The sequence below is a fragment of the Pituophis catenifer genome, unplaced genomic scaffold (genome assembly GCF_029215685.1).
Source record: "Pituophis catenifer annectens isolate HBS135680 unplaced genomic scaffold, rPitCat1.0.hap2 SCAF_1, whole genome shotgun sequence".
NCBI classification, from domain to species: Eukaryota; Metazoa; Chordata; class Lepidosauria; order Squamata; family Colubridae; genus Pituophis; species Pituophis catenifer.
The window spans coordinates 273030637-273052675 of NW_027256881.1; the positions used below are offsets into that span (position 1 = coordinate 273030637).

At 41.8% G+C, this 22039-nt stretch overlaps 1 protein-coding gene across 1 annotated transcript in view; it reads right to left on the bottom strand.

Moving 5' to 3' along the window:
• Positions 1-22039, bottom strand: part of ALX4 (ALX homeobox 4) — a 78317-nt gene that overhangs the window by 20638 nt on the left and 35640 nt on the right. Inside the window, exon 2 of the mRNA XM_070931220.1 lies at positions 9484-9794. Within this exon, the coding sequence (XP_070787321.1) occupies positions 9484-9794 (311 nt within the window). The remainder of the gene's footprint in view (positions 1-9483; positions 9795-22039) is intronic.

The window sequence follows — 22039 nt, forward strand, 5'->3', positions numbered from 1 at the left end:
CAGAAGTTGTGTTCAGGTGACATTGTTGACTAAGTCATCCACTCCATGGGGCAATTCACTCAACCCTCATAAATTGTTAAGAGAATCTATCAGTTATGTAATGGCCATTTCTGAAGTCCTCCCTTGCCCCAAGCTGGGAGGCTACCTTTTTTCATTCCTGGTAACAACAACAGTTATATCATCCCCTCCCCAACACCTTTATCTTCCCTTTCCTTCAGTATTGATGAATGGGGTGAAACATAAAGAGAAGCGATAGAAATAAAGTCTTTAGTAAAACCCTGTTTTGTAAGGTTCTGAAAGCATGACATAATTCAGGGGTGTTCAACTTGCGTCGTCATGGCATCATCATGTGACGTATCATGACTTTTCCCCCCTTCGCTAAACCAGGCATGGGCATGGCCAGCATGTGATGCATGGGTGGATGATCTCTGGAGGGCTCGGGATAGGGGTTGTTCCTCTATCCTAGTCCTGTTAGACCTCTCAGTGGCTTTTGATACCATCGACCATGATATCATGCTGTGCCGGTTGGAGGGTTGGGGGTGGGGGGCACCATTGTACGGCACCTCCTATCTCTCTGACTGGTCGCAGTCGGTGTTGGCGGGGGGCAGAGGCCGACCCCGAGGCGCCTTGTTTGTGGGGTGCCACAGAGGTCGGTCCTCTCACCCCTCCTGTTCAACATTTATGTGAAGCCGCTGGGTGAGATCATCTGTGGTTTTGGGGTGGAGTTCCATCAGTACGCTGATGATACTCAGCTGTACATCTCCACCCAGGCCATCCCAATGATGCCCTTGAAGTGATGTCCCGGTGCCTGGAAGCCGTGCGGGTCTGGATGGGGAGAAACAGGCTCCGACTCAACCCTTCCAAGACCAAGTGGCTGTGGCTGCTGGCGTCCCAATATAGCCAGCTGGTGCCATTGCTGGCTATTGGGGGCAAGTTACTGGCCCCCATGGAGAGGGCTTGCAACTTGGGCGTCCTCCTGGATGCATGGCTGTCTTTAGAAGAGCATATGATGGCCGTGACCAGGGGGGCTTTTTATCAAGTTCGTCTGATTCGCCAGTTGCGTCCCTTTCTGGATTGGGACTCCTTATGCACGGTCACTCAGGCACTCATCACCTCCCGCCTGGACTACTGTAATACTCTCTACATGGGGCTCCTCTTGAGGAGCACCAGGAGGCTCCAACTGGTGCAGAATGCGGCCGCGCGGGGGATTATGGGAGCAACGGGGTGCTCCCATGTGACACCCCTCCTGCACGAGATGCATTGGCTCCCAGTGGTTTTCCGGGTGCGCTTCAAGGTGTTGGTTACCACCTTTAAAGCGCTCCACGGCTTAGGGCCTGGGTACTTACAGGACCGCTTTCTGCCACTGATAGCCTCCCACCGGCCAGTACGCTCCTACAGAGAGGGACTCCTCAGGGTGCCGTCGGCCAGACAATGTTGGCTGGCGACCCCCAGCGGGAGGGTCTTCTCTGTGGCAGCACTTGTCCTCTGGAATGACCTGCCCCCGGAGATACGGATCCCAGATCTCCGTGCTTTTCGCCGTGTCCTTAAAACTTTTTTATTTCATCAAGGCGGGCTGGCTTAACCCCCCCCTTAGATATTTTTAATTGTTGATTTGATTTTAGTTGGGGTGTTTTAAATTTATTGGGCCAAAATTTGTTTAATTCTTTCTTTAAAAATTTTTTAAATTTTGTATGTGATGTTTTTATTCTTGGCTGTTCACCGCCCTGAGTCCTGTGTTAGAAGGGCAGTATAAAAATCCAATAAAATAAAATAAATAAATAAATATAACTGGCCCACGGGCCATGAGTTTGATGCCCCTGACATAGTTCATTGGAAGGGGTTGCTTTAGCTACAGGGCAGTTTGTGGCTAAAATTAACAAACAAAATCCTGAAACCACCACCAACAAAACCACATACATCCCAGTGGTGGGTTTCAAATTTTTTTACTACCAGTTCTGTGGGCGTGGCTTGGTGGGTGTGGTGTGGCTTGGTGGGCATGGCTTGGTGGGCATGGCAGGGGAAGGATACTGTAAAATCTCCATTCCCTCCCCACTCCAGGGGAAGGTTACTGCAAAATCCCCATTTCCTCCTGATCAGCTGGGACTTGAGAGGCAGAGAATAGATGGGGGCGGGGCCAGTCAGAATGTTTAATACTGGTTCTCCGAACTACTCAAAATTTCCGCTACCGGTTTTCCAGAACTGGTCAGAACCTGCTTAAATCCACCTCTGATACATCCTCTTTTAACTAACCATCTATTGCCAGTCAGAAAGCTTACCAAATCTCACCTGGAGTGGAACCTAATTTGAGTAAGTTATTTTCTGAATCCAAGAACTGTGTCCAAGCCAAATCCTCATTTTTGTCCCACCATGTACAAGATTGGCAAATACCGAAAATAATTTTTGTGAATCTTTGCAAAATGATAATTCACTATGATTGACCACAGATTACTTCTGGGTTACAACAAAAGCCTATGGTTAACTTTCAACAGAGTCTTAACTGATAGCAATAGCACTTAGACTTATATACCACTTCACAGTGCTTTACAACCCTCTCTAAACTGTTTACAGAGTCAGCCTATTGCTCCCAACAATCTGAGTCCTCATTTTACTGACCTCGGAAGGATGAAAGGCTGAGTCAACCTTGAGCTGGTGAGAATCGAACTGCTGGCAGAATTAATCTGCAATACTATATTCTAACCACTGTGCCACTATGGCTCTTTATATATGTAATTTAAGGGGGAGTAAAGGGGCAACCTTCCAAGAAATGGCTTCATATAGCACCTACATTTTTCTGTGATTGCAAGAAGTTATGACTGGACTTTTTGAATTCAACCCTTGCACAAATTCAGCAAAAACAAAAGCCACTATATGACCTAAAAGAGGTTGAACACATTTTTTAAAAGCAAGGGAAATTGCATCTGAACAGGGGAAAAAAAGGAAGAGGGAATTATCCGCTAGTCCTTTCCCACTTTGTGCCATTGTCCTGTTTGTTGTGACTTTTGTCTTTCCCAGCACTGACATGTTCAGCCATCAAAGAATGCCCCCTTACTCTGTTTTAGGACACCTTCTTTCTAAACTCTTTCCTCTCCCACATGAGAAAGAAAAAAAGCATTTTCCATATGCATCAAGGGGCTTATAACGCTAATGAAGATATCTAAAATAGGAAGAAGATAGACATCAACATTGAGTATAACCGTACACTATCTTATGGACAGACCTATATATTATGGCCAATTACAACTGCTACTTAGAACATATCACCAAACAGTGGTGGAATTCAAATTTTTTTACTACCGGTTCTGTGGGCATGGCTTGGTGGGCATGGCTTGGTGGGTGTGGCAGGGGAAGGATACTGCAAAATCTCCATTCCCACCCCACTCTGGGACCAGCCATAGGTGGTATTTGCCGGTTCTCCAAACTACTCAAAATTTCCGCTACTGGTTCTCCAGAACCTGTCAGAACCTGCTGAATAGCACCCCTGTCACCAATGTTTTCTTCACCCCATAATATGGGCTTTATGTGACATCTTGCTTGCTCTCATCAACAGTCTTAGAGAGGGTGAAATTAATCAGCCCTGGCACCTAATAGTGGGAAAAACCTTAATATTTTCCACATGCCATTTCCCTAATTTGTGGAAGAAAATTGGTTCTGGCAAGAAATCTTTCATCAGGTGTGTGAAAAAAAAATCTTTTTCCTTTTGATAATAATACTTTCTCTTTCAAGTTGAATTTGATTCTTGACTTCCTATTATCCTCTCCCTTTTGAGATCAACCCAACTTGACTAAGTTACTGCCACCCACTTTAAATTGGGCACTTTCTCTCTTTGATTTAGATAAATGGGAGAACTATTTACAAAAAGGTTGACAGTACTTCATGTGATAGAGAACGCCATTTAGTTAAATTGCTGTAGAATTTCCATAACCTGGAAGGTATGCTATTTCTGCTATTATTATTGCTACCACAACTATAAACAATGCATGCTTTAAGTAAGAGAACAATGAACTATTCCCCAACCTGCTAGCTGGGGAATTCTGGGAATTGAAGTCCAGAGATCTTAAAATTATTAAGATTGAAAAACACTGGAATATGCTGTTTTCTTCCAGCAGAGGAAAAAAAAAATGGAAACAACCCAAGAAGCTTAATCCAAGAAGATCACTTGACAGGCTAGATTGTTTTTGCTCTCTTCTTCCCACTTTTTAGTTTAGTTCTTAGTAAGGGGTTGTTTTTTTAAACCTCAGCATGTGATGGCCCTGACAAACTTTGCCTGGGCTATAAAAGGAACAAACATCTATTCCTCTAAGTTTCATTAAAAAAATGAATTTCAAGTTTGTTAGAACTTTCTCGTTGTACATCGATGGTATCATTCTGGTGAAGAAAGAACCGTACTTAATGCAGGAATACCAATATATATATATATATAATCCTGTCTTACTTTCTGACTCTTAACTCATGGTTCATCCCTAACATATTCCAAGTGGGTTGTCACTCACACAGACCACATTCCCACACCCACACATCAGGCTCTTTCTCATCATCACTGTTTCTTGCCTCATCTGACTCTTTCAAACACTTCCAAAAGCCCTGCTTTTCATCCAGTTTCCCTTTCCTTTAGAGGGCAAGAGCTTTGTTCTCTTGTTTGAGTACAGGAAAAGAGCCAGAATTCATCTTTAATCACTGAAACTGGACACCATTTTATCAGTGGCTTGGAATGGGAAATTTGAGCTTTGGATAAGAGAGCCGAATGGCTTTAGCTTATTTTCATTTCATGTTTAATTTCCTGCAGGCTTAGTTCAGCCTTTCCACTCCTTCCACTAGCCTCCCAAGGTTTTATGGGAAAAAGGGGATCAAGACATATTACTTTTTTGCTTGACATTTATTTTGCCCTCCTCCTCTTTCTTCTTAAGCAAGGATTTTGCTTCAGCAAAGTTTGACATTTCACCTTGCTTTCAAAAGCCTTCCACGGGGCAGGGTCATCGCTAGAAAAGGTTTTCATTAATGAGAGAGGGCTCTGGGATGAACAAAGATTTCTCGGCTCTGTACACCAGGGGTCCCCAATCCTTAGTCTGTGGACCGATACCAGTCCATGGCATGCCAGAAACTGGTCTGGGCAAACAAGCGAAAGCCCCATCCGTGGGATGTAGGCAGCACACGAAACCATGCCCCCTCCGGTCCGCGGAAAAAGCTCTCTCTACAGAACCAGTCCCTGGTACCCAAAAAGTTGGGGCAGGGGTGAAATCCAGCAGGTTCTGACAGGTTCTGGAGAACTGGTAGCTGACATTTTGAGTAGTTTGGAGAACCGGCAAATACCACCCCTGGCTGGCCTCAGAGTGGGGTGGGAATGGAGATTTTGCAATATTCTTCCCCCAGGAGTGGGGAGGGAATGGGGATTTTGCAGTATCCTTCCCCTGGAGTGGGGTGGGAATGGAGATTTTGCAATATCCTTCCCCTGCCACACCCATCACACCACGCCCACAGAACTGGTAGTAAAAGAATTTGGATTTCACCACTGGTTGGGGGCCACTGCTCTATACAATGGAAGGAAGCAAGAGAGGAAGAAATGGCTTAGAAACAGGACTAATTGTTAAAAAGCACTTCTATGCAGCTCTCTATCCAGATGTTGGCTAAGGTAGCTGAAGTCTTCACCACCACCCAGTTAGACTACTGCAGCATTCTGCTCAGTGCTGCTTCAGAAACAGCAGTTGGTACAAAAACAGGAACCCATTTCTTGAGTGAGAGCCACCACAGCCATGTAAGATCTTTGCTACAGGCTTCCTTCATTGGCTTTCACTAGATTTCCAGATACAACTGAAAATAGTGATGTTAACCTGGTTTGGATCCTAGGTCTCTCCAACCAGAGTCAACATGTCTAATAAATTCTCCTGGGAAATGTTAGTACCGGTTTCCCAATTCTTATGTTTTTTTTTTTTATTGAATTTGTATACCGCCCTTCTCCCTGAGGACTCAGGGCGGTGAACAGCCAGATAAAAACATCAGATACAAATATTAAAACACATTTAAAAATATATATAGATTTGGCCCCATTAATTAAAACGATAAGCAAAACAGAACAATTAAAAAACCCTTAAAAAGAAATTAAGCCAGCCCGGCTTGTTGAAAAAAGAAAGTTTTAAGGGCACGGCGGAAGGCACTGAGGTCATGGATTCTCCTTATCTCAGGGGGCAACTGATTCCAGAGGGTAGGTGCCCCCCCAGAGAAGGCCCTCCCCCTGGGGGTCACCAGCCTGCATTGTTTGGCTGATGGCACCCCGAGGAGGCCCTCTCTGTGGGAGCGCACGGGTCGGTGGGAGGTCGTCGGTGGCAGTAGGCGGTCTCGAAGATAGCTAGGCCCTATGCCATGGAGTGCTTTAAAGGTGATAACCAACACCTTGAAGCGCACCCGGAAGACCACTGGGAGCCAGTGCAGTTCACGCACTGCCACGCTGCTCCCGTCACTACCCGCGCTGCTGCGTTCTGGACCAGTTGGAGCCTCCGGGTGCTCCTCAAGGGGAGCCCCATGTAGAGAGCATTGCAGTAATCAAGGCGAGAGGTTACGAGGGCATGAGTGACTGTGCACAAGGAATCCCGATCAAGAAAGGGCCGCAACTGGCGAATCAGGCGAACCTGATAAAAGGTCCCCCTGGTTACAGCCGTCAGATGTTCCTCCAAGGACAGCTGCGTATCCAGGAGGACTCCCAGATTGCGAGCCCTCTCTGTGGGGGCCAAAGACTCGCCCCCAATGGTCAGTGATGGAGTCAACTGACCATATCGGGATGCCGGGAACCACAGCCACTCAGTCTTGGAAGGGTTGAGCCTGAGCCTGTTCCTCCCCATCCAGATCCGTACAGCCTCCAGGCACTGGGACATCACTTCAAGGGCATCGTTGGGGTGGCCTGGGGTGGAGATGTACAGCTGAGTATCATCAGCGTACTGATGGTATCTCACCCCAAAGCCACGGATGATCTCGCCCAGCGGCTTCACATAAATGTTGAACAGGAGGGGCGAGAGGACCGACCCCTGAGGCACTCCACATATAAGAGGTCTCGAGGTCGACCTCTGCCCCCCTGCCAACACGAACTGCGACCGGTCGGAGAGAAAGGAGGAGAACCACCGTAACACGGTGCCCCCCATCCCCAACTCTTCCAACCGGTGCAGCATGATACCATGGTCGATGGTATCAAAAGCCACTGAGAGGTCTAACAGGACCAGAACAGAGGAGCAACCCCTGTCCCGAGCCCTCCAGAGATCATCAACCAACGCGACCAATGCCGTTTCCGTGCTGTGCCCAGGCCTGAAACCAGACTGGAACGGATCCAGATAGGATGTTTCCTCCAGGAATTGCGGGAACTGTCGCGCGATCACACTCTCAACAACCTTCGCCAGGAAGCGAAGGTTGGAGACAGGACGGTAGTTGGCCAATATTGCTGGATCCAGGGACGGCTTCTTGAGGAGAGGCCTCACCACCGCCTCCTTCAAGGCCGCGGGGAAGTAACCCTCACTCAACGAAGCGTTGTGTGAAGACCTAAAGCCTGCAAAACAGTGGTGGGTTTCAAATTTTTTTACTACCGGTTCTGTGGGTGTGGCTTGGTGGGCGTGGCTTGGTGGGCATGGCAGGGGAAGGATACTGTAAAATCTCCATTCCCACCGCACTCCAGGGGAAGGTTACTGCAAAATCCTCATTTCCTCCCGATCAGACTCGGGAGGCAGAGACTAGATGAGGGCCAGAGCCAAAGGTGGTATTTACCTGTTCTCCGAACTACTCAAAATTTCTGCTACTGGTTCTCCAGAACTGGTCAGAACCTGCTGAAACCCACCTCTGCTGCAAAAGGAGTTTTTGGGAGAAGCTTTTATTTATGAAGTTGCTTCCAACTTGAATTTAGGCTAATATCCAGCCTGATGACATTCTGGTAATTGGTTGAAAGGAAGCTTTTCTGGTAAATGTTAGAATGATTGGGGTTAGCATTTTTATTGTTTTTGCAACAATTTATTATTGCATCTTATTTATATATATATGTTACATCTTGATTAGTAGATGGAGTTAATGTTTGCAGTTTCGTAACATCCTGTGTGGCTGAGGTCCTAGCGGTGTGCCCATTAACCTTTTGTGTTGTAACGACCTGGGTAATGGGTTGTGTGGTAGCATCCTGAGCTCTAGTGTTGTGACATCCTGAGTCCTGTGCTGCAACATCCTGGGTCGTTGGCTGTGTTGTAACATCCTGAGCTTAAAACAACAAAGCCAGCACTCCCCACCTCCCCACCAGTACTTATAGAGAGACAACATCTCCGATCACGCTTTGCTTGCACAAGCACGAAGCCGAAGACACCAGCCTGAAGATGACAAGTGGGACTTCGTTGAAACGTCGCCAAGATACTCTCAATCTTACATGGGAAAAGACCCGAATATGCCAAGACTTGCATATATATATTGCGTTGCTATATTGTTATACAAGTAGTCCCTTGACTTACAACCATTTGTTTAATGACCGCATCTACTTATGATGGCAGCTCCGTTGCTACTGTTAGGCAAGAGGTCACGTGATTGTCCATTTGTGACCTCCTGCTGGCTTCCCCATTGACTTTGCTTTACAGAAGATTGAAAATAGTAATCATGTGACTGTCAAGATGCTGTGACCATTGTAACTGCAAGTTGGTTGCCAAGTGCCTGAATCATGATCATGTGACTGCAGGGCTGCTGCGATGACTATAAATTTGAGGACCATCCATAAGTACTGAAGATGGCATTTAATTTCGTTGTATGAGGTGCAATGATAATAGAGTAAACTAAGTCTCTTCATTCAGCACCATTGTAGCTTTGAATGAAAACTGAACAAATGGTTGTTAACCAAGGAGTATCTGTACTTGAAAAGCATCTGCTGCTGCAGCACGGAGCTTCTCTGAAGAATTGTTAATAATGAGTGTACCAAGAGTTGTATATAATGTCTGCAATTGTTGAATGCTAGAAGTAGAACACAAAAACCTGCCTTCTTGAATTAAGCATGCAATTTGTAGTCGCAGCAAGATGGGTGGCAAACAAATTTAATAAATAAATAATAAATTAAAATAATAAATGAATAAATGAATTAATTAATAGTTAATTAATAGAGATTTTTTAAAAAGCTGAAAAAAATAGCTTGGTGTTATATATACATTTTGGTTCTCATCAAATTCATACCCAGATATAGAATAGTTTTCACTGATCCTTTGGACCAGGAAACAAAAATTTAAGGTTTCCATTTCAAAAGAGTTTTCAACACAATGGACCATCTATTTTCATTGCCTCACTTTGGTGCTGACTGAAGATGCTTGTGAAGCCATTTTGGCAGGTTTCTAAACTAAATACAGGCGTTGTTATTCTAAAATGTGTATTGTAGAACACTGTACATTTATCCCAGTCTAAGGATATTGCTCACTACTATAGTTGTAGACGTGGCTGCATTGTGGACTTGCCAATTTCCTTTCTCCCATGACCGACAGTTTCTGCCCTTACCTGTACTCGGGCTTCAGTGAGATCTGTCCTCATGGCTAATTGCTCTCTGGCATAGACATCTGGATAATGGGTCTTCTGAAAGACCTTTTCCAGCTCTTCCAACTGGTAGCTGGTGAAGGTGGTGCGGTTACGTCTCTTCTTGCCTTTGTTGCTCTCCGAATCAGTCTTGTCCATTGGGCTGGGAAGATCATTAGTTGCCCTCTCTTGGGACGTCTTTGCACTGGTCTCTTTCACGCTGAGGTAACTACTATCCATTCCAGCAGAATCAGATCCTGGCTGTAGCTCAGTCTCTCCCAGGGAACTTTCTTTAGCTATGTAGGAGATGGGGATAGGGAAAAGGGAAGGACAGAGAGAGAGAAAAAAAACCCCATAAATCTATGGATAAACAAATTACTGAGTTGGATGCATGTTCTTGAAGAAAGAAGATACAAGGAAAAGAGATGGATTTAAGGAGATGTGCCAGGAGGATGAAATATTAAGAAATAAGAAATATAAAACCATTTGGCTTAGAATAAAAGTAAAAGATGAAGGATACAGCTTGAGGCCTATAAGATAAATGGAATCCTTTAATTTAACTTTAAGTTTAGTTACTTAAAGAAGATCAGCTTTAGGTCCACTCTGGTAAAGATCTGTCGTGCTAATTCTGCTGCAATTTCCTATGCTGAAGTAGGCTACTTCAAAATGTATAAACAAGACAAAGGTCCATATAATTGATAGGCTATTAGGATACTTCCATTTTTTTTAAGAGCAAGCACATTGGACAGTAGGATAATTGTTGCTACTTCACCCAACCTTCTCCAATCTAGTATCCTCTATATGCGGGGAAACTGCAATTCTCACAATTCCTGCATGACTTTGGGTGATGCTGGCTGAGAATTCTAGGAATTCTCCTAAATCCTAAGATTCCTGGTGAATGTCAGACTTGGGATGGCTGCTCCACACATGGTTTTAAGGGGGAGGAATTTCCACAACACTCTAGAAAGAAAAGGACATACAGAGAGTCAAATAAGAAGGAGTCTGGGAGCACCTTTGCTGGCTGGGGAATTCTGAGAGTTGGAGTCCACACATCTTAGCTACCAAGTTTGAAAAACATTGGCATAAGTTTTATTAGCTGCGACTCAGTTCATCAGATGCAACTTTATCTGATGTTGCATGAAAGCAACATCATTTTAATACAATTAAAATGTAATATGTAAAATGATCTTTTAATACAATGTAAAATGATCTTTTAATAAAATTTAAAATGATCTTTTAATACAATTGGTTAATCAGAAAAGGTACTCCAAGACTCATTCTGACTTTGCCATGTGTAGGCAAACACTCCGACAATCATAATCATAATCATAAGTTTATTTGTCAAGCGTATATAAGATAACAGGTAAAAGTATAAACATAAGTTTAAGGTTAAAGTTTTGGGGGTTTGGGGAAGAAATTACAGAGTCAGGTAGTGCATTCCAGGCATTGACCTGGAAAGAACGTTATAGTTTTTACTAATGCTCTCGCTTAAATGCATTTTATCTAATGTCCTGATCAGTTGGGTGAAAATAAATTCTAAATAGGCATATTTACAGTCTTATTTTCATTTTAACTTATTGGTCATGTTTAACTTTATTTTCTTAAAGAAGGGGAAGATCTGCGGGGGTGGGAGGGGAGAACAGATGGGAAATCAACGTGCCATACTTAGAGCTTGTCTCCCTGCTTCCTCTAGCTCCTTGGATTGTTAGCCATCAATCATTATGACTCGCTTCTTGCTGCTTTTGCTTTTGTTATCAGTTCCAGAACATATAACATTCAACTTGCAAAGAATCTGTCATCTTATGCTTCTGTTTGACAAACTGTGAACTGTTTCACATTGGTTCAGTAGAGAATGGATCCTGGATATTTGGCAATAAGTAAGTTTTAACTCTTATTCCTCCCTATTAAAATCTGACATACAGTATATGCCAGTGAAGGGTTTTGTGAAAGAATAATAATAATGTGGCGTTCTTATACATGATTGAGCTTCTATCTGGTAACACATTGGCTTCCCAATATGTTATTCTTGGAACCAGAATTACACACACTATGCAATTTCTGATGCAGGGCAGTGATAAAATAAGAATAGGAAATGATTGACTGACTTAATTTGCAGTTTCAGGACAAACCATCACCTGCATTTTTAAGTCTGCATGTTTCTCCATTTTCTGATGCAATTGGTCAACCAAGAACTTATCTACTGTACTACTGAAAAATTTAAAAATTAAGTACAAAGGGTTGATTAAATGGCACACAAAAAGATATTTGTTAGGAAAAATGTACAGATGATAATAAAATAATAATAATGATTTTTAAAATGGCAAGGTGATCCCAAATAAAAGGAAACAAGTTTAAGGGTGAAGAAATGAAGATCTGCACAAAATCAAAACTGAAAGAGTTTTCCATCCTTAGTTTAAGTTACTTATTATGGTAAGTAATCAGCTGGGCAATCCTTAATTCAAACTTCACTAATTACCAGATTGTTATTAAATAAATGACTTAATCATAATGATAATGACTTAGACCATGGGTGTCAAAGTTGATCACATCACATGATGTATCGTGATGTATCGCAATGTTTTTTGCCTTCGCGGAACCGGGGTGGGCGTGGCCTTCACATGATGCATCCGGTCCGCGGGCCGCCATTTTGACATTCCTGACTTAGACCCTGGACCAACTTCAGTTTTTTTTAAAATTTTATAAAATCAGCACCATTTCCCCCCTGTCCACAATCCACAGATTGTTGAGCATGGAAGACTGGTCCATGAGAGCCAGTTTGGTCTAGTTCACCAAGCTTGAAAGCAGTGATTTCAAGCCCCTCCTTAGGCATGAAAGCCAGCGGGGTGACTTTGGGCCACTTACTCCACCACCCAGTGCACCAGACAGATTTTTTGTTGTGGGGAAAATAGGAGGAGGAAGGTGGATCATGTTTGCCACCTTGAGTTATTTGTAAAAGTAATACAGGTGGGATATAAATAAATAATAGACGTTTTGTTTCGACAGGAGTTGCGGGGGGGCGGGGTTATCTGCAGTGTGGAACCTTCTGGGAGGGGGAAGAGAATGTAAAGCTCACATGCTCGTGGTGATTTGGAAATACACATATTCCAAGTAAAACAAATATATGTAAATATGTATGCAGTGGAATCAGTAGCTCTGTTTTTCCAGGATTCCAGATGACGGAGAGAATGCTTTCTGGATATAAACATTGCTGCAGATGCTGATGTAAGCACGGAACATGCTTGTTTATTCACTGACCAAAATATTGGTACATTGACTATTCCTGCAACTAAAAAGTGGAGTTACGGTCGTGATCCCACTTCTCCCACCAATGCATTTAGTCCTCATGCAAATCACATGAGAGTAAATTAAAAAGTGATAGATGGTCCCTGGGCTTAGAGTTGTTTGAAGGCACTGTTGCTCCACAGATTGAAGGCTACTCCTGCATACAATGGGACGCAAGGCTATTCAATGGCTATGCGACACTCCCTATAAAACATACTTTTGTACTTAAGCTTTTTTGTACTTAAGCTTCAGCTGGAGGTTTTTTTTTTTTCGGGGGGGGGGAGAGATTTATTTCCCAGTGACTCTATAAAGTCCCAATCTGGCAACCATTACATTGACATTTTCCAAATTCATTCCCCTGTTTATGGCCCTTCTTAATTTGTCATGCCTTCTAAGCCATTAATTGTACAAGAGCATTTACAGAAGACTCCATCTGACTGTGAAGCCACATGCCTTTTCTCCCAGAGTTGGCAGCAGAGGCTGAAAAGAACAATGGCTCGAGAGGGGGGTTGCCTGCCATCTGCCAACTTTTTTTTTTCCACGGAGCTTTTTGTCTTTTTCCTCCTTCACTGTTGCCAGGAGAGGAGAAAGCGCACCATGGAAGTCTATGAAAGAATTGTCACAGAGGGAGAATAATGGTATGTGTGCAGAGCCCAAAGGGGAGGGGAATAATTCTTGGACTATTCCATCTTTATTGGACAGAGAACAAATTATGGAGAGAACGTGAGCCAAGAGCTTTCAGCAAGTACATCTCTCGATTGTCTGCAGACAATAGACTCACATGCACTGACCGACATGCGCGCACACATGCACGCACACACCCATCCACCCACCCACACACACACCCCAACAGGACCTACAGATAAGATTTTCTTATAGAATGTATCATATTTCAGAATTATTTGCATTTATTTGTGTATGTCTATGTATTTGCTTTCTTAAAAAAAAAACCCTATTGTTTAATTTAAAACAAATTGACAAGGTGCTTAATAAATAAAACAATTGGGCAGCCTAGTTTTGTAAGTCACATATAAACTATGGATAATGCACTTGTATATATTGGCCTTTTTTCCCACTATGTGTACTTATACCAGATACAATCCGGGTTCCAAAGAAGCAACTACAGATACTTAAAAAAGCCCATATACAAGTCATCTGCACTTTACATGTTGCATGCCAATACTATCCAAAGTCTATCACTCTGGGGCATGGAGATACATTGCAAACATGTTTCCAACCAGCCAGGATGGCTTCTAGTGTTGTTGTCCATCTACATCTACCAGTCTGCTAGACACAAAGTAGAGGCTTCTTGGTAGCCACTGCTGTGGCCCCCCCAGCGGCCAGCAGAGCTGGTGGCAGACTCAGACAGTGAGGAAGTTGGAGAGGAACATGGAGTCCTGGAGTCTGGGGAAGGCTCTGATGAGTGCTCTGCGTCAGAGGCAGAGATGGGGCCGGGGCCGTCCGACAGTTATCAGCTGCATTTGGAGTCGGATATCAGTGGGGCAGAAGAACAGCTGGAGCCTGTTCCCAATGTGTGCATGCGCAGAGCTGCCAGGAGAAGGGAACAGCTAAGGAACAAGGGCCGACTTGGGATAAATGCACAGGTAGACAGTGAATGGCCCCTCCCATAGGGAATAAAGAAGAGCGAAGGGGAGGGGAGTTTGCAGGAGACAATTAATTCAATTCATGAGGGTGAAGATCTGTTCCTGACATCTTGCCAAGTAATTACGGCTACAGCGTGGTGTTTGAAAGATATCGGCCTGGCAACTCTCCAAGCCTGACAAAGGTCTGTAGTTGTGAAATCTCACTAAAGACTGTTTGCCAGGACTTTGTTGGAGTCCTGGAGAGAAATTCCCTTCAACCTAAATAAAAGAGGTTTTATTGGGGTGAGGAGTCTGCTTAGTGGTTTGGGGAATCCTAGGTCAGAACAGCCACTTTGTCCAATATTCTCATGGTTTTCATAACAACAGTCAGCATAACTGGGCACCTCCCGATCACCCATCATCCAGCAGAGGCCAATGCACAGGCTGGACATGGTGGGTCAGTTTCACATTAGTCCATGCCAAGAACTCAGCAAACAGCAAAAAAAAAGAAAAGAAAAGAAAAGAAAAAAAAAAGGAACACCAAGAAATTCACACACAGTTTGGCTCTATCAAGCAGATTCCCATGGAGAAATGAGATTGCCCTGAAGCCCTTACATCAGTGCTGCAAGCCCCAAGGGTGAAGATTTATTTCCAGTTGGACAGATGTTCTGGGAAAGGGTTCTGGAGGGCTTCTTTGAAGATGAAGACCCATTGGTTGGCACTACCAAGATTAATAGGACCAGGAAAACATAGTCCCGTGGTATATGTCTTGTGAATGATGGCTTGGAATTGTTGCAATTACATTGGTAGTGGGCAACTCAGGATGGCTTTTGGGAGGGAACAGAGAAAATATGTGCAACAGGCTTGAAATGGGAGTTTCAAATCCCTTTAGATTGGAGATTTACTCCTAGGGAGGGGGGGGGAGAACAGAGTGCAAAGAAACTGCATGTGGGTCAGGAAGACAGCAATGTTATTGTTCTGATAAACAGAATAGTCGCAGGAATCTCACACATAAAGTCAATGTACGCAAAAGACAAGGCTGGTAAAGGCTTTTTGGGGCCAGAGACAAATTATCCTGCCAGAACCTCTTCTTTTGGATAATAACATAATAATGTTAGATAACCATTTCACAATCCCTTCATTACAGCCAATTTTGGTTTTCTGAGCCATGTTCCTACTTGAAGGATACCACAGAACAATCATATTCTGTGCTTGATCCCCACAATATTGCTCCTTTCTTATTCCCAGTCCTTGAGTGAAACAACCAGATGCCATCAATAGAAAGAACATTCTCAAAGTAAGATTTCTCCTTTTCATTCCAGAGGTGTCTGCAGATGTGACTTTGAAAAATCAAGATGTTGCCCACAATGGCCACCCAAAAAAATCAGGCAGAGCTCCAATTATGGCTACCCTCGTCCCTATTTTTACCATATCCAGTGGGCACCTCATCTTCAGCTAGTGTTCTCTGACAGCTAATCCAAATGATCGATTACAAGCATGGAGCAGTTTTGCCCCTGGACCTGGGTAAACGTGGCTTTACAAACACCAGTTTTCCTGACAATCAGCAGTCTTTGCTGGAAAGGGAAAGGAAGCTAGGGGATCCACTCATTATTTTGCAAGCTTTAAAGCAATAAATAAAATAAAGCAGTAAAGCAAAACAACCAGTTTGATGTAGTGATCAAGGCACTGGAGTAGGCACCACAAGACTGTCAATTCTAATCTCACCTTAGGCACAAAGTCAGCTGGGTGACTTTGGGCCGGTCACTCTTTCTCAGCACTAGGAAGAAGGCAATGGCAAACCACTTCCATAAGAACTGAAGGCACTATCATAGGCAGTTGCCATGAGTGAACACTGACTTAAAGGTTAAAAAAAGAAAAAGAAAAACTATAATGATAACCAAGTCAGCAACATGACTGTTGTGATAGAATAGTGGGCAGCAATCAGGGCAGGAAATTTTATGCTGGCATATTTTTCTCCTGGCTAAAAGAGTGATGGATATCATTTTAATGTGGCCATCTGCTGGTGCCTTAAATATAATTTACCTTATGACCACATTAGAAACTAAGAAACGGTTGAATTTTGACATATAACTTGGAATAACTTGGAAGGAAACAGTAAAAATCCAATGCATTCTTTTAAAGCCTGAGCTAGATGTCAGATTAAGGGATGAACTCCAATTTTTTTTCCTTGTTTCTGTTTTGAAAACAATTTTGAGAAAACCCTAAAAATGTAAGAAGCAATATAGGAAATAAACAACATCTAGATTACTCACTGCCAAATTTTGAGGTAGAGCAATTGCACAACATAAACTTCATCTGGGAGAACACCACGTATAACACAGAGCTAAATCTAAATACCTCAGTGGCTATCCAATATTCACCCTCTGATAACTTTCCTTTGCCAAGAGAAAGAAAGAGAGAACGAATTTGAACGAAATGTAGACTTTTCTGTGTACGTAAACTACCCTGTTTTCCCCAAAATAAGACATTCCCTCATATCGGGCTTTTGAGTGCATGGCAATAAGGCCAAGCACTTATTTCAAGGTTCAAAAAAATATAAGACAGGGTCTTATTTTCGGGGAAACATGGTACAAGGAGAAGGAAAGTTTCCCTATCCATCATGCTAAGTTCTGAAAAATTGCAAGTTATATGATAAAATATAATGACCACTAGCTCCTTTCATTTTGTAGAAATTTTGCTTCAGGCTAATGTGTAAAACATATGAATTTATTTAAGACAGTTGAACCATATTGCAATATTCTCAGGGGGCATATGTGCCTTGAATACAATGAAAAGCAAGTAAAGTACATTACAACTTTTAGCAACACAACGATGAATGGAATTTATAGGTACTGTTTTTACAACGGAGAGGCCCAAGCTATATGAGTTATTTAAAGGAAGAGGGGAAAAAAAATCAAAAGAAAGGAAGATCCCAGAGATGGTGTTCCATCCAAGACTTTTAGAGATACACGTTCCATTACGATGGGATATTATTGTGTAAAATGTTCTCAGCTTGTTGTTCGTTCTGAACCGCGACCGTTAATAACCACCAGAAACGCTGCAGAGAATCAAGGTTTACTTCGGCAGGTACAAGTTCGCAGTCAAAAGTAAAGTACAAGTCGGTGTTTTGGTTCAAAGTCAGCGCTGCGTGTAATCACCCCACAGCGCTATTTAACAGAAATCTAGCCCTTAAGCAAGCATCCGGCAATTATCACAATCAACCCCCCCCCTTGGCGCCAACAGCTGTGAGCGCCATAAGCAGCAGGGACAGCAGGTTTGGCGACCCCGATGACGTCATCATCCATCGCCAGCAAGGAACGCCGCTAGTCTGGAACTGCGTGTGTGTGTCCGCTGCTGTCCATCTCCGTTCCTCGCCTCCCATACCCCCCCATCGATGGCGAGCTCCGGTAGGACTCGACAAATGTCCTCTCCCTGATAATGATTTTTTCTGTCTCACTTCATTTGATGGACACAATAAGGTGAATGCCTTTAAGACTGCGGTGTGAGCAGACATACAGTATATGACAAAAGGCTATCTTTCGGCTCCCTTGTTCCAAAGAAGTAGTTTCGATCTTGAAAAGTTCAATTTGTATTTTACATTATACCTGGGAGCTAGGACCTAGTGCATCTGTCAAGCAAGCCACAGACGTAATTAGGTGAAGGCATTCATTACAAGTTAGTAATCTTGTAAGCTATTTTTTTGGATCAACTGCATTTCTAAACTGTTTCAGATGATTTTTTTTTTTTTTAAAGGGGGAAAATGCAAGTCAATTTTGAAAATCGGGCCAAAAGAAAGATGCTGATTTTCAACATGTCCAATTTTATTTGCTTTTGGGTCGCGGTGGTTATTATTTCCAACAATTGAAAGAAACAAAGTCCACTGATTCTTTCTGAATATAGGAGAAGAGAAAATTAAAACCTGTTGTGGAATTCAGAAAAGGCCCAATTATGTAAATTCTTCTGAGATTAAGAAAATCACTTGGAGCAGGGTTTTTACAAAGGCATGCCATAGCATGTGTGAGCCTCTGGAAAGTGTGAGGTAGTGGTGTCTGTGAAAGAAGTTAAGCCATTTGAATATTAATAAATACATTTAAGCAACTATTCTGCCATCACTAGAAGAAAATGGGCATATTATAGTTTCAACACAGTGTTTGTGGTTGGGCTTTGAAAGGAAATTGGTCTGGGCAGCTAGAGCTAGCTGAACCTGTGGTTAATGGTTTAGCAGGTACATTTAGATGCAGCAACTAGGTTTTTGAGGTTTCTTTTTAATTATTAATTTGTAATCAATCACATGTATAATCTTGCATTTCCATACTTGATTATGAAAACATCCTATGTATTGGCACCTTGCCCATGGAATGTTAGTGAAGATGTTCATGTATCCTTGACCTGGCTTTGCAAACACATCATACATTTTGGAGATTGAAGCACTCTAGTGCCTTGCTTGAGTAGACTAAAAGAACCTCATCTTCATAAAGGACAGAAAATCTATAAGACACACATGAGATGGAAATTTGGGGATTTATCTGAAAAGGTTTCCACTCTATTTTACTTGGAATACTGTTTGCCGGATCAGAAGTAGAAAACTGATCTGAAGAACTGCACAAGAATGAACAGAATAGTTGTCAGCCTTACCAGGTAGATCAGATAGGAAACTTTTGTATCTATGTATTTTATTTTGTGCCTGTTCACCGCCCTGAGTCCTTCGGGAGTAGGGCGGTATATGAATCTAATAAAACAAACAAACAAACAAAACAAACAACATGACCAGTTAAATTACTTCTACTTTATTGTACACTCGTAGGGTGTGTCAAATTTTACAGCTTTCAGTTTCCAAACATTAAAGGTAAAGGTAAAGGTTCCCCTCGCACATATGTGCTAGTCGTTCCCGACTCTAGGGGGTGGTGCTCATCTCTGTTTCAAAGCCAAAGAGCCAGTGTTGTCCAAAGTGGTGCTCAAAAGTGACATGCCTTGGAGATTGTATATTTTGGTTACTTTAATATAATTTAGATGTGTTTGATAAGTAACTACATAAATATAACTTTTTAACATTTTGTTTCATTACAGCTACATTAACAGAATCTTGCAAGTCTGAAAGTACCTTTCTTCCGGCATCACTGTTATAGCCTGATAACTAAGGTAGGGTCACTTCTGAACCTCTTGCTCCACCCACTATGCAGCTGCAGGCTATGCTGTCTCTTATCAGACCATTTTCTAGCAATCATCTCTTTGATTTCATCTCCCAAAGTAAAACTTCAAGAAATGAACTAGATCGATACATACAAGGGAGAGGTCTGGCTGCTATATCTCTCACCAAAAATTTACTTTTGGCAAAAAGAGAGGCAACAAAATGGCTATGGAGATTCTCAATCATCCAGGTCATGGTTGTCCCAAAGATGCTTTTTCAAAAGGCAACTGGACGAAGATGTTTCACTTCTCATCCAAGAAGATTCCTCAGTTCTAAAGAAGCTTCTTGGATGAGAAGTGAAACATTTTCAAGAAAAAACGAAGTCCAGTTGCCTTTTGAAAATGCATCTTTGGGAGAGGCAACAAAAGAAGTTTCAAAAACACAGCAAAGTAGTCTTCAGGTGAGCACCATGGTGAGTTAATGTTCTGCTGGCAGCAAGATCGTATCGTTTATGAGACAATGAAGGCTGGATGTGCATCTGGACAGGTGAAACATGATCCTGAATAGCCACTCCTTAGGTGTATATTGCGAGAACTGTCAGTTTTCAATTATGAGTTGAGCAGTTGGGAGTTAAGGATTCCATTATCTTGCATCTGTAATCAGCTATTTAAGGACATAAAGCTTGACTGAACCTCATTTCTTCATTTCTTCATTACTTTTTTTTTTTATTCCTGTATTGGAAAGATTAAATCCCTTTGGATCAGCAAGATTTTACTGTATTCATTGGGTGAATTGCCTTCTTGAAGAAAGATGTCTTAAGGACGATTGCTTTGCAAAATATTATTTTTTATTACACAGTAAATAAGAATATGAATTTTGGAAAGTTAACAATGGATTAAGAATCCAGCTGGTTTGGAATTATAGTTATGAATGAATTAGAGGAATTATTCCCGTGGGAAATGCAGATAGTTTGGATTTGTTTTTTTTTAAGAAACATAATGAGACTTAAAGGTTCGACACTAGAGGGAGCTAGAGGATAATACATTCTTTTTGTTAAAGAAATAAAGAATGGGGCAAAAAATTCTTAATAAATATTGGTCTTCAAAATTACTGGATGTGATAGAGAGAGCTTGTGTTAATGAAATTACAGAAGAAGAAAAAGTTACAATGGACAATTTTAAAATTAATTTGAAGGTAGATTTAAAACAGTCAAGCAATGAGAAGAATATGGAGAAAGATGTAGTAGATGCACAAATGAGACTGATGGATGTCTCATTCCCTAAAGGAGGTGTACAGAAAAGAAATTTCGATAACTTTTCCTTACTGGATCCTCAGACTAAGCTCTGTTAAGATCTTGAAGAACTTCAGAAGAAGTGATTAAAAAGGTGGAAAAACTTTATTTATTGGATATGCTCTGATGAGTACTGTTAATGTTTTGAAGAATTTTTGGCTTTAAAAAAGATGAATAGAAATTAAGCTCTATTTTTTGAAGAGCTTGAAAATTAAGATTCTTAAAAATTCAGGGAAGGAATATAATGTTGGCTTATTCAATCGAGGTTAAAATTGAAAATTAGTTATATCTGGTTCCCCTTACCAGGTTTATGTTGACAAAGAACAAATGCTGAGTTTATGGGATTTTGTTTCTTAGTTAAGATATGAATTATGTTGCATTTAGAGAGGGTGATTCTCCAATAAAATCATTTTTATTTGCTGGGATGAATGTGGAAGTTCCTTCTTTTTTCCCCTTTTATTTTACACCTTCTTTTCTTTTTTTTTCACCTTTTTTCCTTCCTTCATGTATTTTTGTAGTTTGTATTCATTGTTATTTTTTCTATATGTAATGTCTTAATAAAACTCTTTGAAAATAAGAAACATAGCAAAGTGTAAGAATGCCTAGCATAGGAAAAAAATGTCTCAACCCCAAAAGAGAAACCATTTTAATCCACTTACATTCCAAATAATATGAAGCAAAGAAAAATGAAGAGAGACAAAAAGAGCAAGAGATAGTGAGAAATCTTCCTAAGCAAAGGACAGTAAAAAAAAAAATCATTATTTCTAGCATCATTAATAAGAGCAGGCAAGGCTGTGATACGGACATCAGAAAATCATTCATTTTTCATTATATGCAGTGTACATTTGAATCACAGAATGTGAAGAGAGAGGTGGAAAATTTAGAAGCTGTGAATATAACAGTATTTACAGGATATGAAGAGCATCCATGAAATCTGGCTGGCAGATGTGGGTCTTATACAAGAGTACATCCTTTAGAATTTACATAATAAATACTGCAAAAATCATACAGATAGTCCAGACAAAAGATAGTTTAAAAAACTAAGCCCCAGAGCCTCATGCAGCCCTCCAATTCCACTTCTTCTGCTTTCCCACCCAATCTTTCTAATTTATGGCTCAAAATACACACACTCTCAGATGATCCATCTGACGATAATGTCAAAAGCAATAGCACAATTGCTGAAAATATCAGTGCAAATTCTAACCTTTGTAACTGAAAAATAAATAGAAATAGTGTAAATATTAATGTAGTTTTTTT